Below are 19,352 nucleotides of genomic sequence, written 5' to 3'. Positions count from 1 at the left end.
TTTCTAGAAGGGCCCTTGGTGGCCTCCAGAGTGACTTTCTATGCTCCAAAGGCTTGTCTGGGAGCCTGAGGCCTCTTTAGTTGTACCCAGACTCTGAGAACAGCTGTTATCTCTACTAAATAACACAGCATATGCAGAAGCCTTTTATTTTGTTTTATTTTTCTAAGTCCAAAAAAAGGATGGCATAGGAGGCCTGTTAATAGTATAATGCACTGTTTGACAGAGTTTATATACAGGACCATAATAAAAGACTAAAAAAAATCCATTGTTCTACAGTCCTTTCATTTCTTTTCATACAGGTCTCAAGATCTTTCTGTTGTCTCCATGCCTTGTAGAAGAGGAGTCCCCACTACAGTGCAACAGCTTGGTTCCAAAATAGACTGGTGGCCTCCAGCTGCCAGTAGGGTTTCAGGTCTTTTATTTTAACTAGTTTGCTCTGTATCCTTTAGCCACCACCAAAATGCAAACACTTACATGCTAGTGCAAGGACTTTTCCATCCAAACCAAGCAAGTTAATTACAAGCACCAACAGAACGAACAAGGAACACTCAGTGACCCAAATCTTCAGGTTACCTTTTAACAGCAATAAACCCTCACTTTTACTGCTCCGTTCCTAATGCATTTACAGGGCTCCATTGTGAAACCATGTCTAAACTAAGGACATTTTCCCCCAAAAAAGCCTTTGCTTGTTAACTGAGGCTGGACACCAGCAGGGCTAAGAGGCGATGGGAGCCCTCGAGGGACTCTGACCTCCACTGGCCCTGGTCATGCTGCATCCCGGCCTGCTCTCAGAAATGGCAACGCGTGCAGGGGGACACCCATTTATAGCGGGGTTGTCAACACAGATGGCTGGAATTAGGTGTGTCAAGAACCAAGATGGACAACAAAAGCTCTCTTCTGTAAGTATCTTTTAACGAGGATCTTTAAGGTTCCTGCTAGAAATTTTCCATGACATGTACAGCTGTTTTACTGTAGACGAGAACACCTCTGGAAGGGACAGCACCGTTGCTAAAACCTTTTAATACAAACATTTGCTGCTGACAGCTTCCACTCCTTCAAGCCTGTCTTCGTGCGCGGAGCTGCGGCAAGCTGCAGAGCTGGCAGCCCCTCTGCCTGCCAAGCGCGGAACCAGCCAGCTCTAGCCCGTCCGGCTTGCAGCAAGAGCCGCTCGGTGGCAGCTTTGGTTTTGCAAGATTAAGTAATTTCAGGAAAATACTGAAAAATTCTGGACCATCATATGCCATGCAAGGTCACTATCAGCAAAATAACTGCATGTTAGGGAGTCAGGCCAAGCCTGGGAATTGCATAGTGCCTCAGCAGGGTGTCCCTGCTTTTAAGCATGTAAAATGCACGTGTATCCTTAAAGACAGGTATACAGTTCTATTTAGCAATTCTACTAAAGATGTATAAAAACATATAAAACCAGAAGGCATTTCCAGAGTAGAAAATCTTTTCTCCCTACAGCAACCTGATAATACAAAGAGCCCAGGCCTATCCCTATGCAAGTTTCTTCAAAACTAAAAGCAGAGGACTCTTGACAAACATGCTTCAAGAAATTTAAGCTCTGTGCAGGACGTAGGACATAGTCCTTTTAATCTGAAAGCTGGTTTGGGTGACCCAAAACAGGAGCAAATATCACCACGCCGATCAGATTAACACCAGCAGGGCTACATTCAGCTCGACTCAGAGCTCTGACTCTGTATTATAACCCCTGAAATAAAGCAGCAGCCTGGATAGATAACATTTGTGGACTTAAGGAAAACACTGCTTTCCAGCATTCACATTAGAAAGGAGAGCCCAAATAGACTGTATGTATAATAATATGTTTCATAATAGTATGAAACGTAATATTTAGGTCTGAGCTGTGAAAAAAGCCTTAACAAATTTTCATGAGAAAGTCTTTTCAAAGGCCTATATATGGACGGTGGAAGGCATAATTTGCTGCTAAAAGCAGAGGTGGGCAGAATACATGACGAAATCCAAGTACTGAACTAATGATAAGAAAGAAGAAAAGCAACAAAGGGAGAAAAGGAAGACCAATAAACAAGAAGTTAAAGAGTAAAAGGCGAGAAGCCTTTAAATAAACTCTGTAAGTGTCTGCAAAGAAAAAATAAAGAAAGATAAGGGAGAAAGGGGGTAGGTGGTGGCATGGTTCATTAAATCACTGGTAAAGAAGAGTAGGGAAATCAAACAAGGGCTAACTAGGAACACAGTAGGAGCCCTTAAGCCTGGAAGGTGGGGAGAGAGCTTAGCACAGCCACAACGAAGGGAAACGAAAAGCCGGAAGTTAGAGGTGGGAGATGGGGACTAGGGAAGGCCCAGACTGTTGGCTATCTGAGCCCCTCTTTGGCGTGGAACATTTCAAGCCTTCACAGCAACCAGGCAGCAACTAGGGGGTTACCTTTTAAGGCAAGCCCTCCAAAATATTTTCACTGAAAAAAAACTAAACTTCCTAAGTCTAGAGGGCTGAATAACGACCCTTAGGGCACGATTCCGATCCAATGGCTCTTTCTGCATAGTTCAGAAATAGACTATATATAATTCACGTCAAACAAGGAAAAAATGCCAATCCTACATCAGCATTATCAAAGTAATAAGTAGAACCTAACCAAGAACCTAACCAAGCAAGATGCTGCGATCTAATGCAGCATTTAACACACAGCTTGGATAATTCCCTCAAAAGGAAAACCTTTAGCTTTTTACCTGTTTAAAATTAATTTCATCAGTAACTCATTAGGAGTGGGACACAGTCCAAATCTTCCAATTTGTGTATCTGGTACAGTCACACTCGAATCTACTTTTGGGAAACAGAATTAAAGTAGTTTTAACATGTTTGTGGAAGTTTTATTCAGGCACTGATTTCTGACAATTCTGGTCAACACACTTTAATGGCTGCAAAGCACAGTAAGCCCATATACCTGTTTGTCTCTACAGATGTAACACATTCACACAGAGCTGACTCTTTTTCCAAAGTTGTTTTTCTTTTAAAGGAATATTTAAACAAACCCTTGAATATTCTCTTTTGTCAAAGAAGGGTAATTTCAGCAATACAGACTTGGGATCTCCCAAGTCACCCTGGGGCATGGATATTACCCCCTTTTGAACGTTAAGGGCAATTTCCCATGGGCTTTCCAAGGAGCTGCCCTTCCTCTTTGAGGTAGAGAAAAGCAACCCACCTTGCCGTCTCCTTCCACTCCATCTCTTGTCCGTCGATGGCCAGGAGCTCATCCAGCTCTGTGAAAAGCTGCGGGGGCGCCGGGCTGTCATCCTCCTCCCCGAGAATGAAGCGGATGCGTTCAGCAGCAGGGGAGACTGCAGAGGTGAAAATACTGCGGTTAACGGCCTGAGCGATGACCAGGGACGTGCGGCTCCTCTCCTTCCCCGTCTCCCCGTAGCCATTCAGCCGTTTCTCCAGGCTGCCTTTTCCATTTGACATCCTAGTCGTCGCGGACGCAGGGGTGCGAGTGAGGGTGTGTGTATCTCCCTCTCTTCCCTTCCTTGCCTCTCACTTATGTCTTAAAACTTCAAGCTGGGAGTAAAGTTCAGGAAAACTTGTCTCTTCCTACAGTCTTTAACTATGTTACAGCAATTTGCAGCCCTTGTAAAAAAAGAGCTATCGAGCTCAAAACCAATATGCTCTATGGTGCGTGCCCAAGGACCTTTCGTACTCTGATCAGCTGAGATCCTCACCCCCCTTTTTTTATATGACGTAAAACCAGTTTTAGCCAAACTATCTGGGGGCTAACTGGGACAGCATCCCACAGCTGGCTTTCCCCTCCCTGCCACCAAGGCTCGGGCTCTCATTGGCCTGCAAGGCAGGCTGTAACCTTCCCAGACCTGCTACTAGAAAACACAGGAATATTTAACAGAAAGTTTGTGTCATCTATACATGAAGAATGCGACTCACTCCATTTAGTCAGGCACCAATGCACTGAGAAAAAACAACTCCTCCCATTGGGAAAAAGTGGGTCCATTTAGGCAAAAGAAACTATATTCAACACATGCTCTTCTGATAGCACAAGTACAGTTCTTTCGTACTGTTGGCTAAGGAAAAATCAGCAGAAACCCTTTCCAGTTCAAGAAACAGAAGTGGCTGAAAACATCCCTGTGCACATGCCAGGACCTAACTGCATCTCCTACAGGTAACCAGAGTTCATGCCCCAAGAGCAGCTTTGCTGGAGAGCTTCTTGTTGTCTATCTTTATTTTTTCTTCCTTAGTCATTGTAGCTTAAAATGAAGGTGTGATCACATGAAATTTTAAGAAAGACATCCTTTCTGCTGCATGTTTATTAGCATTAGAGTTAAACAGCAGACTATGAACTTTGAACAGTTCTGCTAAAAACTCCTTTCTTTTCAAAAGATCAGCTGTCTGACTGTTGCAATATAATTAATTACACCAAGTGTCCAATCACCATTGATTTTTCCAGAGTAAACAAAATCTCATTTTTTTATATGAAAAAGGAAGTAACAAGAAACATTTCCTTTCCTACTACTTTTTTTAAAGAAAAGTTCAGTTCTTTCTTCATAAATTATTAAGCAAAAGTTGATGCAAATTCATTTCTACATCGCTCAGGTGATGATATTTTCAGAATATAAAACAGGATTTCTCTATTGAAGGTATATGAAAATTTAATAAAACTACTGGTTTTTATTTTTTGCTGCTGATGAGCTTTTGTCTTGTTGCATGAGTTTTAATAATGCCAATTATGGCAATGGATATACTTCACTGAAGGGAACATTTTTTCTCCATAACTTTAGACCCAATGCTGTTTTTTGCTATGCCTATTTGGAATGGTCTAGCAATGTATGAGGAGATCAGGCTTCTTCCTGAGAAACAATGCATTTCTCAAAACAGTATATTTTGCATATGTGATTATTGTTCCAAAATACCTACCTGACTTGGAAGGCTCATTTCCAACCAGATCAATTTTACCATTCACCACCTCTCTCCCCCCGCACATTTTCCTCTCTGCAACAGCTTTTCACGTCATGAGGATGGTCACCAGCAACTCTGCTAGCAACAAGCTGCCTTCCACACTAAGCAGCATCCTGCCAGAGAAATCGCTAAGAGATCAAGGTTTTCCTTCACAAGGGAGCCTTACCGGGCAAGCTCTCCACCTGCTGACTAAGCGTACCAACCTTTGGGCTTTCCAACATTATCGCTGTGTCAGCACAATCCCAACCAACGGTGTTGTGCCACAGATTGGCACTAGACTATACTTGTTCCCACAAATCCACCACGTAGCATTCCTCACTGTTTTAAACTTCCGTGAGGCATGGCTCTCATTTCTGTCCTTTGTAGCAATGTGAAACACAGCCCCTACCAATCCCAAACACAAACAGTTATAGCATATACACCATGGATGAGAGCCACGCTCTCCCACCTCCTCGCTTACCACAGACTGCACTGCTTCTGGTGACTGCATGCCCCCGATCCTTCCTCACTCACATGCTTTCAAGGATGCCACTTCATAAGCACAGTTTTAACCATGATGGCCTCAGAACAGGAGCTAGAGGAGCCTGTTCATCACTGTTCTGAGCATCAACACTATCAAGGATATCCTTTTACCCTCCAACTGTCAGACTTTGGGTCTTGCCCCTACAGATCAAAGCAGCAGCGCCCGCTTCCTGACCACTGGGATATGCACCTAAGACTGACAACACAGTCTATAAAAAGCTGAGGAAAAGGGAAGTCCATAGGTCTGCAGGCAGAAGGTGACACTACCCCCTGGATGCCACACAGCTCCAGGCTGGGCGGTCATGCTGTGAGATCCCAAAGCAATCCCACGGCACTATCAATCTCGGTGTCTCCTGCTGGTTCACTTCCTCTCACACTGGGAAGACAGAGCCCCTGCCAGCCCTGGCCTGAGCACTGCTCTGCTGCCAGTCATAGGATGCGGCATTTCAACCACTGCCAACTTGAACTTGTCTCAAGAGCCACGAGCAACCCACCCATCAAGTAGAAACACAACGGATAGTTCAATTGGCTCCCTTGACTGCAACCGTATTATGCATCATTCAGCTTAAGAGGTGCACGAACAAAATAGAAAACAGCAACTTACACAGCAGTGGAAAGCAAAGTTCTCCCATTCAACTGACCTGAGACTCTGGCGTTATGTCATATAAGCCACGTGTTGCCCACGATTCAGTAAAATTCCCAAACTGACTATGCAAACGTTTTTGCATTTTCCATCATAAGGCTTTTACATTTTTTCATTCAAAATGAATTTTCCATTCTGCTTTGAGGAAATCCATAATTTCCCGCAAAAGCTGTCTCTTACTACATTCTCAGCATGAGAAAAAATATTGCTATACTGAGCTTACAGATACTTAATCTTTGTAAAACATACATTAACCCCTTCTTGTAGCTAGTACTCTTATGCAACCACTCGTTCCTACAGATTTTTTCTTTTTTTAAGAAACATTTCTGAGAAACTGTGATGTGCATAATGAGTATTTGATTACTTGACTTAGATGTAACAGATGCTCCTTGCAGAACATTTCTAAAATATAGCTTCAAACACAATCTCATGCATGAAAATTGTCCTGGCAATTATAAAAGCAATTTGGACTGAAATCTGCATCTAAAACACATTTAAAGCAAACATTAGTATAAATAATTAAAATGATCCTATTCCAAAAACTCAATTAGGCCTAACACTTAAGCTCGTCTTTATACAGTCAGCTCAAATGAAGCACAGTGCTAGGAGACTGCTCTGAAACCAAAGCACCTGAGTAACACGAGGCAGGGTTCAGTTTCCAGCCACCCGGTCTGGCTTGGGGTGAACCACTTGCCCACTCTGGGCCTCAGCTCCCCACCCACCAAACCCCACCTCTCTCCTCCTCCTCTGTTTCGACTGCACATGTAGAGCAGAGATGTCCCACCATTTGTACATACGAAAAAAATACCCACTAGAATGGAGCCTGACATTTCAGCTAAGGCCTTTCTGTACTGCTGTACAACTAGATTGCTTATAGCATAACAGTAGGTTTTTATTTCTGTTGCAGTAATGCTTCAGTTATGGACATGTACATAGGCATGTACCTGAGCAACTCACTACACAGAGAACAAAACAGTGGTGCCCAGCCCGCAGAACGGCTTATAACATCCATCTGCAGACTTCTACGATCTAATTTTTCTTCTTTAATTAGTTTAAATTTAGCAACAGCAAATGGCAGCCATCCTCCAGCCATTCACCGGTTTCACAGAGATGGAGAGGGTCTGGGTAATTTAAATTGGAAAGCCACAGTGGGCTGCTGATGACTGGCCCAACTCTACAGCTTCAAAAGGCAGCTTCACAGCACAGCAAGTGGCTGGAGCATTAAATAGCCTGTTAAGAGAAGATCTTGAGCAATTACAGAGTTTCTAGAGCTGCTAAAGGCATCTGTTTCAGCCAATGGGAAAATTATCTCTTTCCCATCATTTTGGAGAGTGATTTATTACATGGAGGTGTTACTCTGACACCTGATCGCATAACACGATAACTCCACAGCAGGTCACAGAATTTTGCTTGCTGAACCGTGTCTTAAGATGAATTATAAAAATGTTCCCACCCGGTTTGGATATGCATCTTACACGTCTCCCTTCTGTTTTTTTTTCCTCATTCTTTTGTTTTTGCTAATTTCATAATAGTTGCATTTTGCACAAATGATAAGGTTCAAAATCCAATTAAGGAATTTGCTGGGTCACAGGTCTCCTATGGCTTGCTTTACCACATGTTCTTTATTGCAATTTTGTAGGTTAATGGGCCATTTATGGGTTGTTTATGTGCTCTCTTTAGCAAGGAGAACATATTTTCATCTTAATCTCCTGAGCGAACACTGTGTGCTAAGCATACAGGGGAGAGGCAAGTATCAGGCTTAAGAACTGGAGAGCAATTAACCTGCGGGGCAAACCCTGAAGACCTCCCCCTGCCCGACCTTTGAGCACCACCCCCACCGGTCTTTCCCAAGTCTTGACCATCACCTTCAGTTCTCCCTAATCCAGCCAGTTTTGAAGCTGCTGAAACCAGCACCATTAACAACAGGATCAGCTGCCTATGCCAAGAAGTCCTTTCTAATAGTGTTTTTATTGCTGTCTTATTCAAGAACGAACCTCATGATCAACAGACATAAGCATTTGAGAAAATGCTAATCCACAGATTTAGATGGTTGGAATTACATTTTTCTCTGAATGGGAAAGGAATTAAAGTATTAATTGCAGATGGTAAAATGCTCCAATGCAACATTTAAATATAGGTACTGATATCCATAAATGACATCTTTTTACCTCCCCCTTTTCCTTGTCCTTTCCTTGTGTTCAGTCAGAAGTGGCCCACCAAGTGGCTTATAAACTAAATCACTTGCTGAAGAGAATGAATACATCAGCAGTTTCTCCTAGCTCAGTTCAGGCCAATTATGAGCACAATTTATACCCTCAGGTTCCCAAAGGCAAAAATCAATCTCCATCAACACAGAGAGATCTCCAGGAGCTCAGAAGCACAGCGAGACACATTCTAGCACGGCAACGGCAAATGAGGCCGGAGCCGAACTTCCAAGCCCAAAGCCAGTCTAACATGGGCAATCATTCGCTGTCACGGGAGTCCTCTCTCGCTGCCCTTCCTGCCCGATGAGGAAGAAAGCTTGCTGCTGGCAGCGCACCCTGCAGCTCACGGAAATACTGAGGGGCTTTAAGATACCAGCAAGTATCCTAAAATCACCTCCCTCTTTAGTGCCAGGTAACAACCGCCTCATTCTTAATGGGAGGGACGTGATTCAGCAGGGGAGACTGTTACTATCTGGTTCTCCAGGTCTATGAGGTCTTCTTTGAATGGACGGGTGTTCGTTCATTTGTTTATATTTGTATTAACACACAACTAAGCACACAACCACTTGTATTAACACATAACTAAAACAGCCTCTTCTATAACCAGCATGGTTTTCCTCTGTGTGTTTTTTTCAGTTTGTTATTACCAGAGTGTGTTTTCATGCAGCCATAGGAGGTGATGCTGGTAAGTGCCACCGGGTTCTGCATTCAGTGAGCTGTGACCTGCCTTCAAGACAGGATGGAGCATCAAATCTGAAATACTCCATTACTTTCAAGTATATTAGCAACTACAAAAATCGCCAAGAAACCTAGTATAAATGCTTCCTCAAGGTCTGGGCTAACACTATCAAATGAGGCTATTTGTAAAATGTGCTTTCCAAACACGTATTAGACTAGGACATGGTTATACTCTCATTAATTTCTGGGACTGCCTATAGTCAGCCAAAACTCGATTCATATCAATATGAATTCAGAGTGAGCTAGGTGAGTTAAACACCTGCGTGGACACTTTTATCAGGTTTAAAGTGGTTTTCTTTTTAGTATAGTTGACCTCACTTCCAGAGTGAACCAATTACTTAATTCTGTATAGAAGACCTACCGCAGTTTAATCATTTCCAGTAAGATTTATGCCTCAACTCCCATTCATTTTCCTGACCCTTCTTGCATAGGCAAGCCCTAGATCCTCAACATTTTTACACACAATTCAAGAAACTCTTTGGTGCTAAGTTTCCACTACGGGTAAGTGATGACAAAAAGGGGAACTCATGCTTCAGTCAACATCGCTAACGAGAACAATAAACCAGGCAGTTTTAACGAAAGTCTGGAAACACAAAACTTCCTCACCACCACCACAGCCACCTAATTTTCTGCCCAAATGCACATTACTTCCTGAAAAGGCATTTCAGTACAGCCTCTTGCAGCTTCACAGCCACGGCAGCTTGTGGGGCCTTTCTGCTGCATTTTGTACAGTCCTCCACAGAAACATTTCTGTTCTAATCGCACTGCTATCATGACCCTTTCTCTAGGGTTTGTGGCTAGCAGATAGCTAGACATATTTAATGTATTTAATTTATACATTTAAATATCCCCAATTACTCAGTTCCACAAAGAATTGTAGATGAAAGGTTTCGAATCAAAAATAGGTTAAGTAAGAACTTAGGACAAGGCTGAAGCACATCATATAAAACAAAGCAGTGAAGGTTTTTGTAGCTCACATTTTTACCAGCTTCCTTGAATCGCCAAAATGGAGTCATGCCTAAAACCGGGAGTCACTAAAATGCTTCACCCTTGGACATCTTCACTAGCTCACCTATGTCATCTTACATGCTAGAGTCAGGCTCTGTCTCAGTTTGCTGCTAATATTGCTTAATTTATTTGGAGCATGTGCTCATTTGAAAGCACTGTGCACAGACTATCCTTACACATGTACAGGTAATAACTACTGTCCACATTATAGAAGAGAAAAAGGTGAAACGGGTTAACATCAATTTTCCAAAACAGCTTGGGTCAGAGTTGAAGTCCTGATTCCCCAGGTGCTCTATAAAGTCAAGGGGCCCCTGAACACCCCTGAAGAAAACTACAGGAGAATCTACACGTGAAATCCCCTTTGCGAAAACGATCACACCTTAAAGGTTTGTTCGGTGACCACTCACTAAGCCTCTTTAGGTTCTTGTAGAATCCATCATCTCCAGATGACCAACTCACCAACTAATCATTCTAAGTCCACATTTAAAATAAATTTCTTTTCTTAGAGAGAAAAATGATTATTTTGACTCTGCATTCATTGCTGGCTGTAGCAAAGTAGATGATCAGATCTGTCTGCAGGATGAATTTGGAAACCTGCAGAGAATGCTTGCTTCCCCATATTCCATTTTGGGCCCTTTCTTGCACTACTCTGGGGTAAAGAAGCGGAGGAGGCTGTTAAAGCAGTTTGAGCCACCTTGAGACATACATTCCTCATCTCTTGACTGTGACCTTTTCCATGCACATAAATAGTGTTGACTGCCTCTTGAATGATGCATTCTTCTTCTGGACTACTGTATTGTGTGATTGTACATGTTTTAGTGTGAACTATGCATGCGGCATATCTTAAGTCTTTGATCTGCAAACAGTCTTCAGTATGAGACAAATGCTTACAAACACCATATTCAACTGCCAGAAGAACGGCAGCCTTTGCGTAATGATTTGCTGGGCACTGCCAGCTGCCTTTGTCTTCAGTGCTGCTGGGACAACGTGAAAATTTGTATCTACGGATACTTTATTGAAATATTCCATGGAGACATAAGGACTGAGGACAGAGAAAAGATGGTTCCTTCCAAAATGTCCTAAATCAATTAGTTTATAGGACAGTCTAATTGGTTTGGCAATTTCTTAAACTAAAACAGCATCTTCTAAAGGAAAATATTAGTCAGCCCTCCCTTTCCCAACATTTTGTTGGGTTCAACAGAGAATAACTGTCTTCCAATCTGGTCTCTGCTATTTTCAGCTGCTAACAATAAAAATAACATCAGTATAACACATCAAGAGTAGAAGTGGTGACATATTCCAAGTAGATGAATTATTAATAAGCCTCCCACAGATATACGATTAGCAAGTTAAGCCAGAGTGAATATTTCAAATATTAACAACTTGATTCTCCGCCTCCTGAAATTAATAGTAAAACTTTCACTAATTTCAGGAGTGCAGAACCACGTATATGGATACTACACAATTCTGGAGTCATGCCTGCAGTACTCAGATGTTAATTACAAGTTACTAGCTTCCAAATTGCTAGAAAAACAAGAAACTTCTCTCTCTTCATCACTTTCTTTTTGTATTTTCTAGATTCATCCACTGCCATTTTTAATTACATGAAAGGCAGGGATGCCTCTGACACTTCTTTACTGTGAGAACGACTGAGCATTGGATCAGGTTGCCCAGAGAGGTCGTGGAGTCTCCATCCTTGGAGACATTCAAAAGCTGTCTGGACACAGGCCTCGGCAACGTGCTCTAGGTGACCCTGCTTGAGCAGGGGGGTTGGACTAGATCACCACAGGTTTCTTCCAGCCTCAACCATTCTGTGATTCTTTTTTATAAGCAGCCAGCCCATTGTTCTGGTTTGAGCCTCTGCCTTGTTTATCATTGATAAATCCTGGCGTGATCTAAACTACGTAACAAGAAATTCATGAGAAAATATGGACCACAGTGGTATTTTTGACTAGTCCTGGAGGTCAGTCATCTTACTTAATATCATGTAAAACTGCAACAACAGCAAATTTTAAGGAGTTATTATTGAGTAGTTGCCAAAAAGATATTAATAAAGAAAAAACAGTATCTACAGAAAGCCTGGCTTTTCTCTGAGCTCTCTAACATCTCCCATTGTTACACAGATACGGGATGCTGTCTGATATTGCACCTCCCTTGGACTTGAATAACAGTTGAGTCTCCAGTGAAACAATTTAGCAGCACAGTGGCTGCCACATATAACAAAGTTCAGAAATCACCTAATACTTAACTTTTTTCTTTTCCTTTGGCTTTCCTCTCTTTTTTTCTTTTTAAAACAATGTGTCTTTCATAGCTTATTTGAACAGAAACATACTGCTTGACCCTCTGGAATCTTGTTAGGTCACATTCAAGTACCTTAAACATGTTCTTAATCATATTAACCATCAAATGCAACTCCCTCAGCACATCCGCTGGCATCAGTAGCACAACTGCTGCAAAAAGCAACTACTCAGTACAAAAGAGCACATGAGAAAATTCCTCCTCTTTTGGTGAGCAAAAGATGCCATTTTCCTTTCCAACACTGTAATGCAGCTCCCCTTAAAGAGATTTTTAAAGATATTTTGCTGTGATACAAAGTGTCCTAGAAAGCACTGTCATTTTCTCTAATTGGCTAAAATCCCTTTTGCTAAACTACTTATTCTTTCTTAAGTTTACCAGAGAGGAGTCATCTACCTGCACCCCTGTTTTAAGGGATGGTGAGAATACAGAGAGATTCTTAAGGACACCACTCTAACAACTGTGGACTCTACTTGTGAATGTGAACTTCCAGTGCAGTGACAAGAAGAAACACTCTGCCCTCCCCTCTCTGCGCTTTCAGAGCAACCCTCCGGCTGCAATAGGCAATTTTATGCTTATTAAGCTCTTCTTACAAGCAGGGTCTCATCACTGTCTGTTTATATCAATCTCCACATCAGCTCTGGCCGTTTCAGCACTTCTAGAAGTCTTCTTAGCGAGCACTCAACGGAGCAGACCCAAACAGAACCACAGAGCAGGAAGGTCAAGCACAAGCATGTGAGAATTTTCATTTTTTATTCCTGCAACTTTAGTGCGTGCTGAGCCATTCGTTCTATGTGTTTCTCAGCCATGTCACCTGCTGCAACTGAGCCCATTTCTGTTGCCAGGCAGTATTTCAAGAAATAACAAATGTCTCTGGCTTCCAACACTTTTTGCTTTCAATTCTTTTCATTCTGCCTCCTCCGTTTTAGGAGTTGCCAAATACCTCATCAACTTCAGGCAGAGAGAGAAAGGGGTGTTGTTATTACTTACAATCATATTAAAAGACCAACCTGTGTATGAGAGCAACCTAGATGCACTGTGAAGATTCAGCAGTTTGTTGTTTCTTCATTATTATCTGACTTGTTTCAAACAACGAAGAGCAGAGAGATGCCACTCTGAGAACACAGGTTTCTCATTAGCTTTGAGGCACAAGAGCACAAATTACTGCTTTGGTAGAGAAAGGAGAGAGAACTAAATAAATTAGGCCTCATTTTCCCATTGCCTTGCACAGAGGGCCATTATTTACAAAATGGGTATCAAAGGTTGGATCCTCTGTGAGCAGTTTCATTTTGCACAGGTGTAAATGTCAGAACAAGGTGCCAGGACTCAGAGATGAGGAGGCTGGAGATCACAAACCCGGCAGAACAACCAATGGGAAGCCCTATCAAGGCAAATCTCACTTTCAAGGCGATTCACAGCATACATAACGTGCCCTTCTTTTTGCTGCTGAATCTAAAATCATCTCAAATGGCAATACTCAAAGTCAGCATTCATTACTAGGCATCGTCCTGTACAGGAACGAGTACAGCTCTCTTGCTTGGTTTGAATTAAGTATAGTGCAGAGGCACTGCAACACTTAACAGAAGGAAAGTGAAGATACAAACACATATGGAGAGATGTATTTTGGTGATACAGGAGGACACAGTCTTCACCAGAGCTAGCGGTGGGTGAGGAAGACCATCTTTCTCCATACGATGGAGGTGATGGATATGTGTTAGCTGTTCTGGCAACGCACATCTCCACTCCATAAGCACTAACAGGTATATTCTGGAGCCTAAATTGATTTAGAGATTAGGAACCTGTCTCCTCTTGAATATCAGTAGGAATAAGGCGCCTGACCTCCCCTGAGATGCTTTGAAGAGCTCAGCTTTTTTCTTTTCACCATCACCTCCTGAAAGCTTCATTCAGTAAACTGCCCTTTTGGCTCTTAAAGGTTAACAGCCACTTATCTCAAGAGCTACAAAACCAGAGTGAGAACTCACACAAAGCTTCCATTGACTTCAAGAACAGCAGGATTTGGCCCCACAGACTGGTTACAAAATCAGTTAGTTTCGTGTTTTAACGTTATGTTTCCACACACTTTCTTGCTGCAGCTGAGAAAGTCAGACAAGGAAGAGCCACCTCTTCAGACCGCACTTGAGGCAACTGCATTTATCCCTTATTTTAAATCCTAATTAAAGCCTGTGCTCAGCACTTCCCTCACTTGGCCAGCCCCAGAGACGTTACGATCATCTCACTGAAACTGTCACAGTTTCACAGTTCTTACAGTTGTAACTAGTGTGCACAGCAAACTAGTGGTGGGTAGATCGCTCCTTGGAGGGAGTTTTCTTTCTCTCTGTCAAAACAAGTCAGAAAAGCACTTTTGCAATGGTATTTCAGCAGCAGAAAGACCCTATTGAGGCAGACACAATAACCAGTTTCGTTCCTGCCTTCAAAAATTAACAACCGTTAACTTTAAGCTCTGAGCAGCTCAGAGCTGCCAGCAGCATACCCCCTCCAGCTGGCTTCCCAGAAAGAAACTCCTGAGTCCGCTTATTCTCGAAAGCCTGGCGACATTTCTGCAGCTCTCGCTCCTCATCCGTTTCCCCTTGCAACGGTAAGTGGAGTTCAGGACTCTGCCTCCTCCCGGCTGTGAGCTTCGCAGGCTCACCGCCCGCCCGCGAGGCCACACGCAGGACCTCGCGGCACCTCGGCGAGCCGGCCGAGGCCGGGCTCGTTGCTTCGCGGACAAGGAGCGCGCCGCGGTCTGCGCCGCCAGCGCGTCCCTCTACCCTGACGCAGAACCCGGACTGCACACGGCCCCTCCAGATCAGAAAACTCGGTTACTTCGCAGCTCTGCCACTGGGAACTTTAAAGTTTGCGTCGTTGGATCAACTGCTGACAAGGGCTGCACCCAGATACCTGTTTTGATGCATTTTATATAAGCTCCCAAATGGCAGGTGATCTCTCATTAGCGCGAGGAAGGGAGGTAAACTGGCAGGGTATCACACAGCAGGCATTTTAGCAAATGCCAACAGCAAAAAGAAACCTTTGAGAAAGGATGAAGAGTTGAGATAAAAGAAGAAAGCTTGTGAAACAAAAATAAAGAGAAGGGCAGGGAAATGTTAATCAAAACCAATTCCAGGCTAGCCATGTATACCTTTCCTTGGTCGAATCTCAACTGGCCAGATTTCACAGTTAACCTTAGCATCTGCTGTACAGAGGGAGAAAAGAGCTATTCTCATCTTACTGCATGACAAGTATGACAAGGAAAACTGATTCAGGCAGGGCAGTAACTTCAGCAGTCTCACTAAGGACTTGCTCTATGCTGGAAGGCAGCTTTCCTGCTTTAAGCGTATTGCTAGAGTTAAATCAGCCAAATATCAGTACAAAATATTTCTACCTTTGGAAATGGACTAGGATGAGGATTTATACTAGTAAAATTGCATGCAAGAAAAATAATATACTATTAAGCAACACATTTATACTGTAAAACTAAGCACAGGCTGGCTCTCAAGTAAGAGATTACACTATAATTAGGATCAACTTCCTCAGGAAAGGGATACTGGCAAAAATGAGTAAAGAAGAAGGTTAGTTCAAACAAATCTAAGTTTTTTTTCATTGAAAGATGAGAAATTTGAGATTTACAGACCCATCTGAAGACTACTTAGGCAATTATAAGCAAGCCACACAGAGGAACACTTTTACCCATACAAAGAAGCTAAGGAAGCACAAATACGCAGACTCAGTGGCAAAGCCCCCCTTCACTGTACCATTTAGGAACATGCTAATCTAACCCAAGCTTAGGTCAAAGCAAACCTAGCAAACATAAAATATTAGGAAGACGGAAAAAGAAACTAAAGAACAAGTACACAAGACATACAAAAAAACCAAATTATTTAAGACCATGAGTAGCAGGGGGCTTGAGAACTGGTAGGTCAACAGGACCACCAGAGTAAGACAGCCAATTAAGAGGATTAAAGATTTTGCAGAAAAGCAAAACAGCTTCTTCATGTGAAACTTGGCCACATAGGTTAGGGGAGAGATATTTATGCCAGGGTAGCTCTTTCAAATGGCAAATTGCGAGGCAATTCAGATATGAGGGCGCCTGCAGAAACAGGGAGAGCTGAAATGGTTGAACTTAGCAGTAAATGGCCAAGACCCCTTGTGCTCATGCTGAACAGGACCTTGTCCAACACAGGTGTTTTAGCAAGCTTGGGAACATTTCGTACAGTGTGAAATGAAGGAAACAATAATAAATCCATGAAATAGCCATCAGGGTTGGTATCCAACTAATTCAGCACACTGTACCACTGGATACCGCCTAGAGTACCAAAACGAAACACTATTTCATCTCATTTCCATTTGTTTCTAGACTCCAGGTACTGCCCTTTGAAGGTTTTCTACCACTGTTCAACCATGCTACAGATTCAAAAAGTGCACAAGGTTAGCGTGCTTTTATTTTTCTTCCACTACCGGAAACCCAACGAATCTGAGTTGCCACAGCCTGTTCTGACTTACACAGACCGGGGTTGCTGTAGTTAAAAACAAAACCATTAGCAGAGTTCCAGAACCGAAGAGCCACTTAAGCAGATTTTTTTCTTCTAAGCTCTTAAATGCAACTTTAGCAATTATTGCTTTATGTAATTGCCTGACATTTAATGTTTACAGCAACATTTTACAACTAATTTACATGTAGTTCACTAAATGCTTTAGGGTTAATTGGTCTTTTGTCTTGCATTAAGCAGTTTGTTAATTATTAGACAGTTGGGAGGAAAAAACAAGTAGGAGGTCAGTTTGAGGATGGCTTGGACTGAACAGAAGGGCTGCTTGTAATTAGCAAAACGCACGGAGGTGATTTCTGCTTAAGCATTGACCTTCCTAATGATCAACCCGTACTTTGCCCCAAAGCAGGCAAGTGGTGAGTGAACGGTGTATGTTCCAGGATCAGCAGCTCTCCTTTGTTCTACCTACAAGGCAAAGGATGTGACAGGTGCGATCGACCCACTTCACTGCTTAAAGCACACGCACGGGAGGTAAAAATGACACCACAGGAGAGAAGAGAGAGAAGAAATAATTCTTTTTGTTTGGCATGAAGAACACTACAGAGAAAGATGAATGTTTTTAAACGCACATCAGACAAAAGAGAAAGAGCAAAGGATGCAAGAAGGCTCCAGAGGGATGTTTCCCAGGGAGACACAGGTTTGCTAACTCACCTTGTCCATAAACATTTCTGCACAAGACTAATCTGGTGAGTAATCTCCTCCAGATTTTGTCTGGTTTTGTTTGAGAATTAGGCACAAGGAGGGAGATAATGACAAAATTCCCACAGTTTGTAGTAGGACTTGGATCAGACTCTGGGTGAATCTTCCCACTATGTGAGGTGTGGAAGAAGACATCTTCTTTTAGAGCAAGCAAGAGCATAGGTCTTTCTGATGTTATCAACTTGCTCCACAAGAAAATCAAACACAAGCCTCACTTCTGGTCTCTTCAGTGACAACTCTGATTCTAAAGAGACATACCTTTTATGTAAATCCACCCATACCACTACTGAGAAAAATAACATAGAGGAATTTGGTGCTGGTTCTGTGTGTGCACAGAAGGAAAGGCATTGCTCTTCTTGAAGCCATGGTCCTGAAGTTACGCAGGCCAAGCGCAGAGAATGGCGCCCAAGCACTCCTGCACAGGAGCAAACCTCTCCTTTCCCCAGGTCACCAGATGCTGCTGCCATCCGAGTGATAAGGTACAGAGCAAACTTCTATGCTGTAAGAGGCTTTGCTGTCCCTCATAGCCACACTTCTGGGGACCTGTTTGGAATAGATTTTATCTTTCTACTTCCCATGAGGCGAGAAGGCAACATCAAACAACCCCTCTCCAAGCCAAGAGACAAGGTGCTGCACTGAAGCTGTGGTAGAAGTCACAGCTGATGACCTTTAGATAGGCACTCAACTTCCAAGTGCAGCTAGTACGAGCCAGTGATGGGCCAAAGCAACTGAATTTTTATGAGACTGACACCAAAGATGATGCACAAAGATACCACCAAGATTGTATGACAATTTTTTGGTCAATGGATACTTTGGGAGGACACTGTTCTCTCTCCATTGACTAAGCTCCTCAGCCAATCTGATCCTGCTAAAGGGCTGTAGGCAGCCCCCAAAGAATTCAACCCCTAACAGAAACTGCAGCACAGAGCATACTTTCCGCGCTTCACTTCGGCCTCTGAGTACGGGATGGATCCTCCACCACAGCCCCGTGTCTCAGCCCTTCCCCTGCTGCAGTTCACCAGTAGGACATCCCCTCCACAGCTCTGCCTTGCTCGACACTGCTCAGAGATCCAGTAGGAAGGCTGCAGGTCAGGCAGAGGAGACTGGAATCTGCTTCCCCTCTTCTCCAGTGCTGAGCACAACAGCTGGGCGTATGGCTCTGGCCCAGCAACGCAAAGCGGGACCAGGCTGGTCACAACGAGTGGGGCACAGAAGGTTGCAGAGCGGAGTGCACAACTCACACTGTTGATGTCATGGCATTATCAGCACTTGTTCAACTTCAGTATCATCTGCTACCAGCAGTTTTAGGCTCGTGGTGCTATCAGGGTATCGGTGCACTGCCCAACACTACTGAACCTCTGGACATGAAGAGGCATTCAGGCAGCTTTGGGGCGTTCTCTGCACGGCCATGTCCTCAGGGACACTCTCTCTCTGTAACATGTACACACACAGTCCCACCGATAACGTCAACTTCTGTAACAGGGAGCAATACCCCAACTTTATTCCTCACACCGTCAGCTCAGCACAGAGTCTGAAACCAAAGCGGTGTTTCACACCAGGACATAAGTGGCAAAGGAAGGCTCTCCACCACAGAGGGAAAGGCTCTGGAGAACCTGAAGCCACCCCTAGATGATCAGGATCAGTCACCCAGGCTCCCAAGTCCACCAATCAGAGGATACTTAGGCCATATCCCAATACCATATTAAGGCAAGCATAATTTTGCACCACATATGCTAAAAGAGAGCCCCAGGACATCCACTGTT

General features: G+C 43.3%; 1 protein-coding gene across 1 annotated transcript in view; it reads right to left on the bottom strand.

Moving 5' to 3' along the window:
* Positions 1 to 19,352, bottom strand: part of SLC4A4 (solute carrier family 4 member 4) — a 193,855-nt gene that overhangs the window by 96,690 nt on the left and 77,813 nt on the right. The window contains exon 4 of the mRNA XM_062574256.1: positions 3,177 to 3,312. Coding sequence (XP_062430240.1) covers positions 3,177 to 3,312 — 136 coding nt within the window. The remainder of the gene's footprint in view (positions 1 to 3,176; positions 3,313 to 19,352) is intronic.

This window comes from Rhea pennata, chromosome 4 (assembly GCF_028389875.1).
Source record: "Rhea pennata isolate bPtePen1 chromosome 4, bPtePen1.pri, whole genome shotgun sequence".
Taxonomy (NCBI): Eukaryota; Metazoa; Chordata; class Aves; order Rheiformes; family Rheidae; genus Rhea; species Rhea pennata.
Note: the sequence above shows the minus strand (reverse complement) of the source record. Positions and strands in the feature narration are given on the sequence as shown.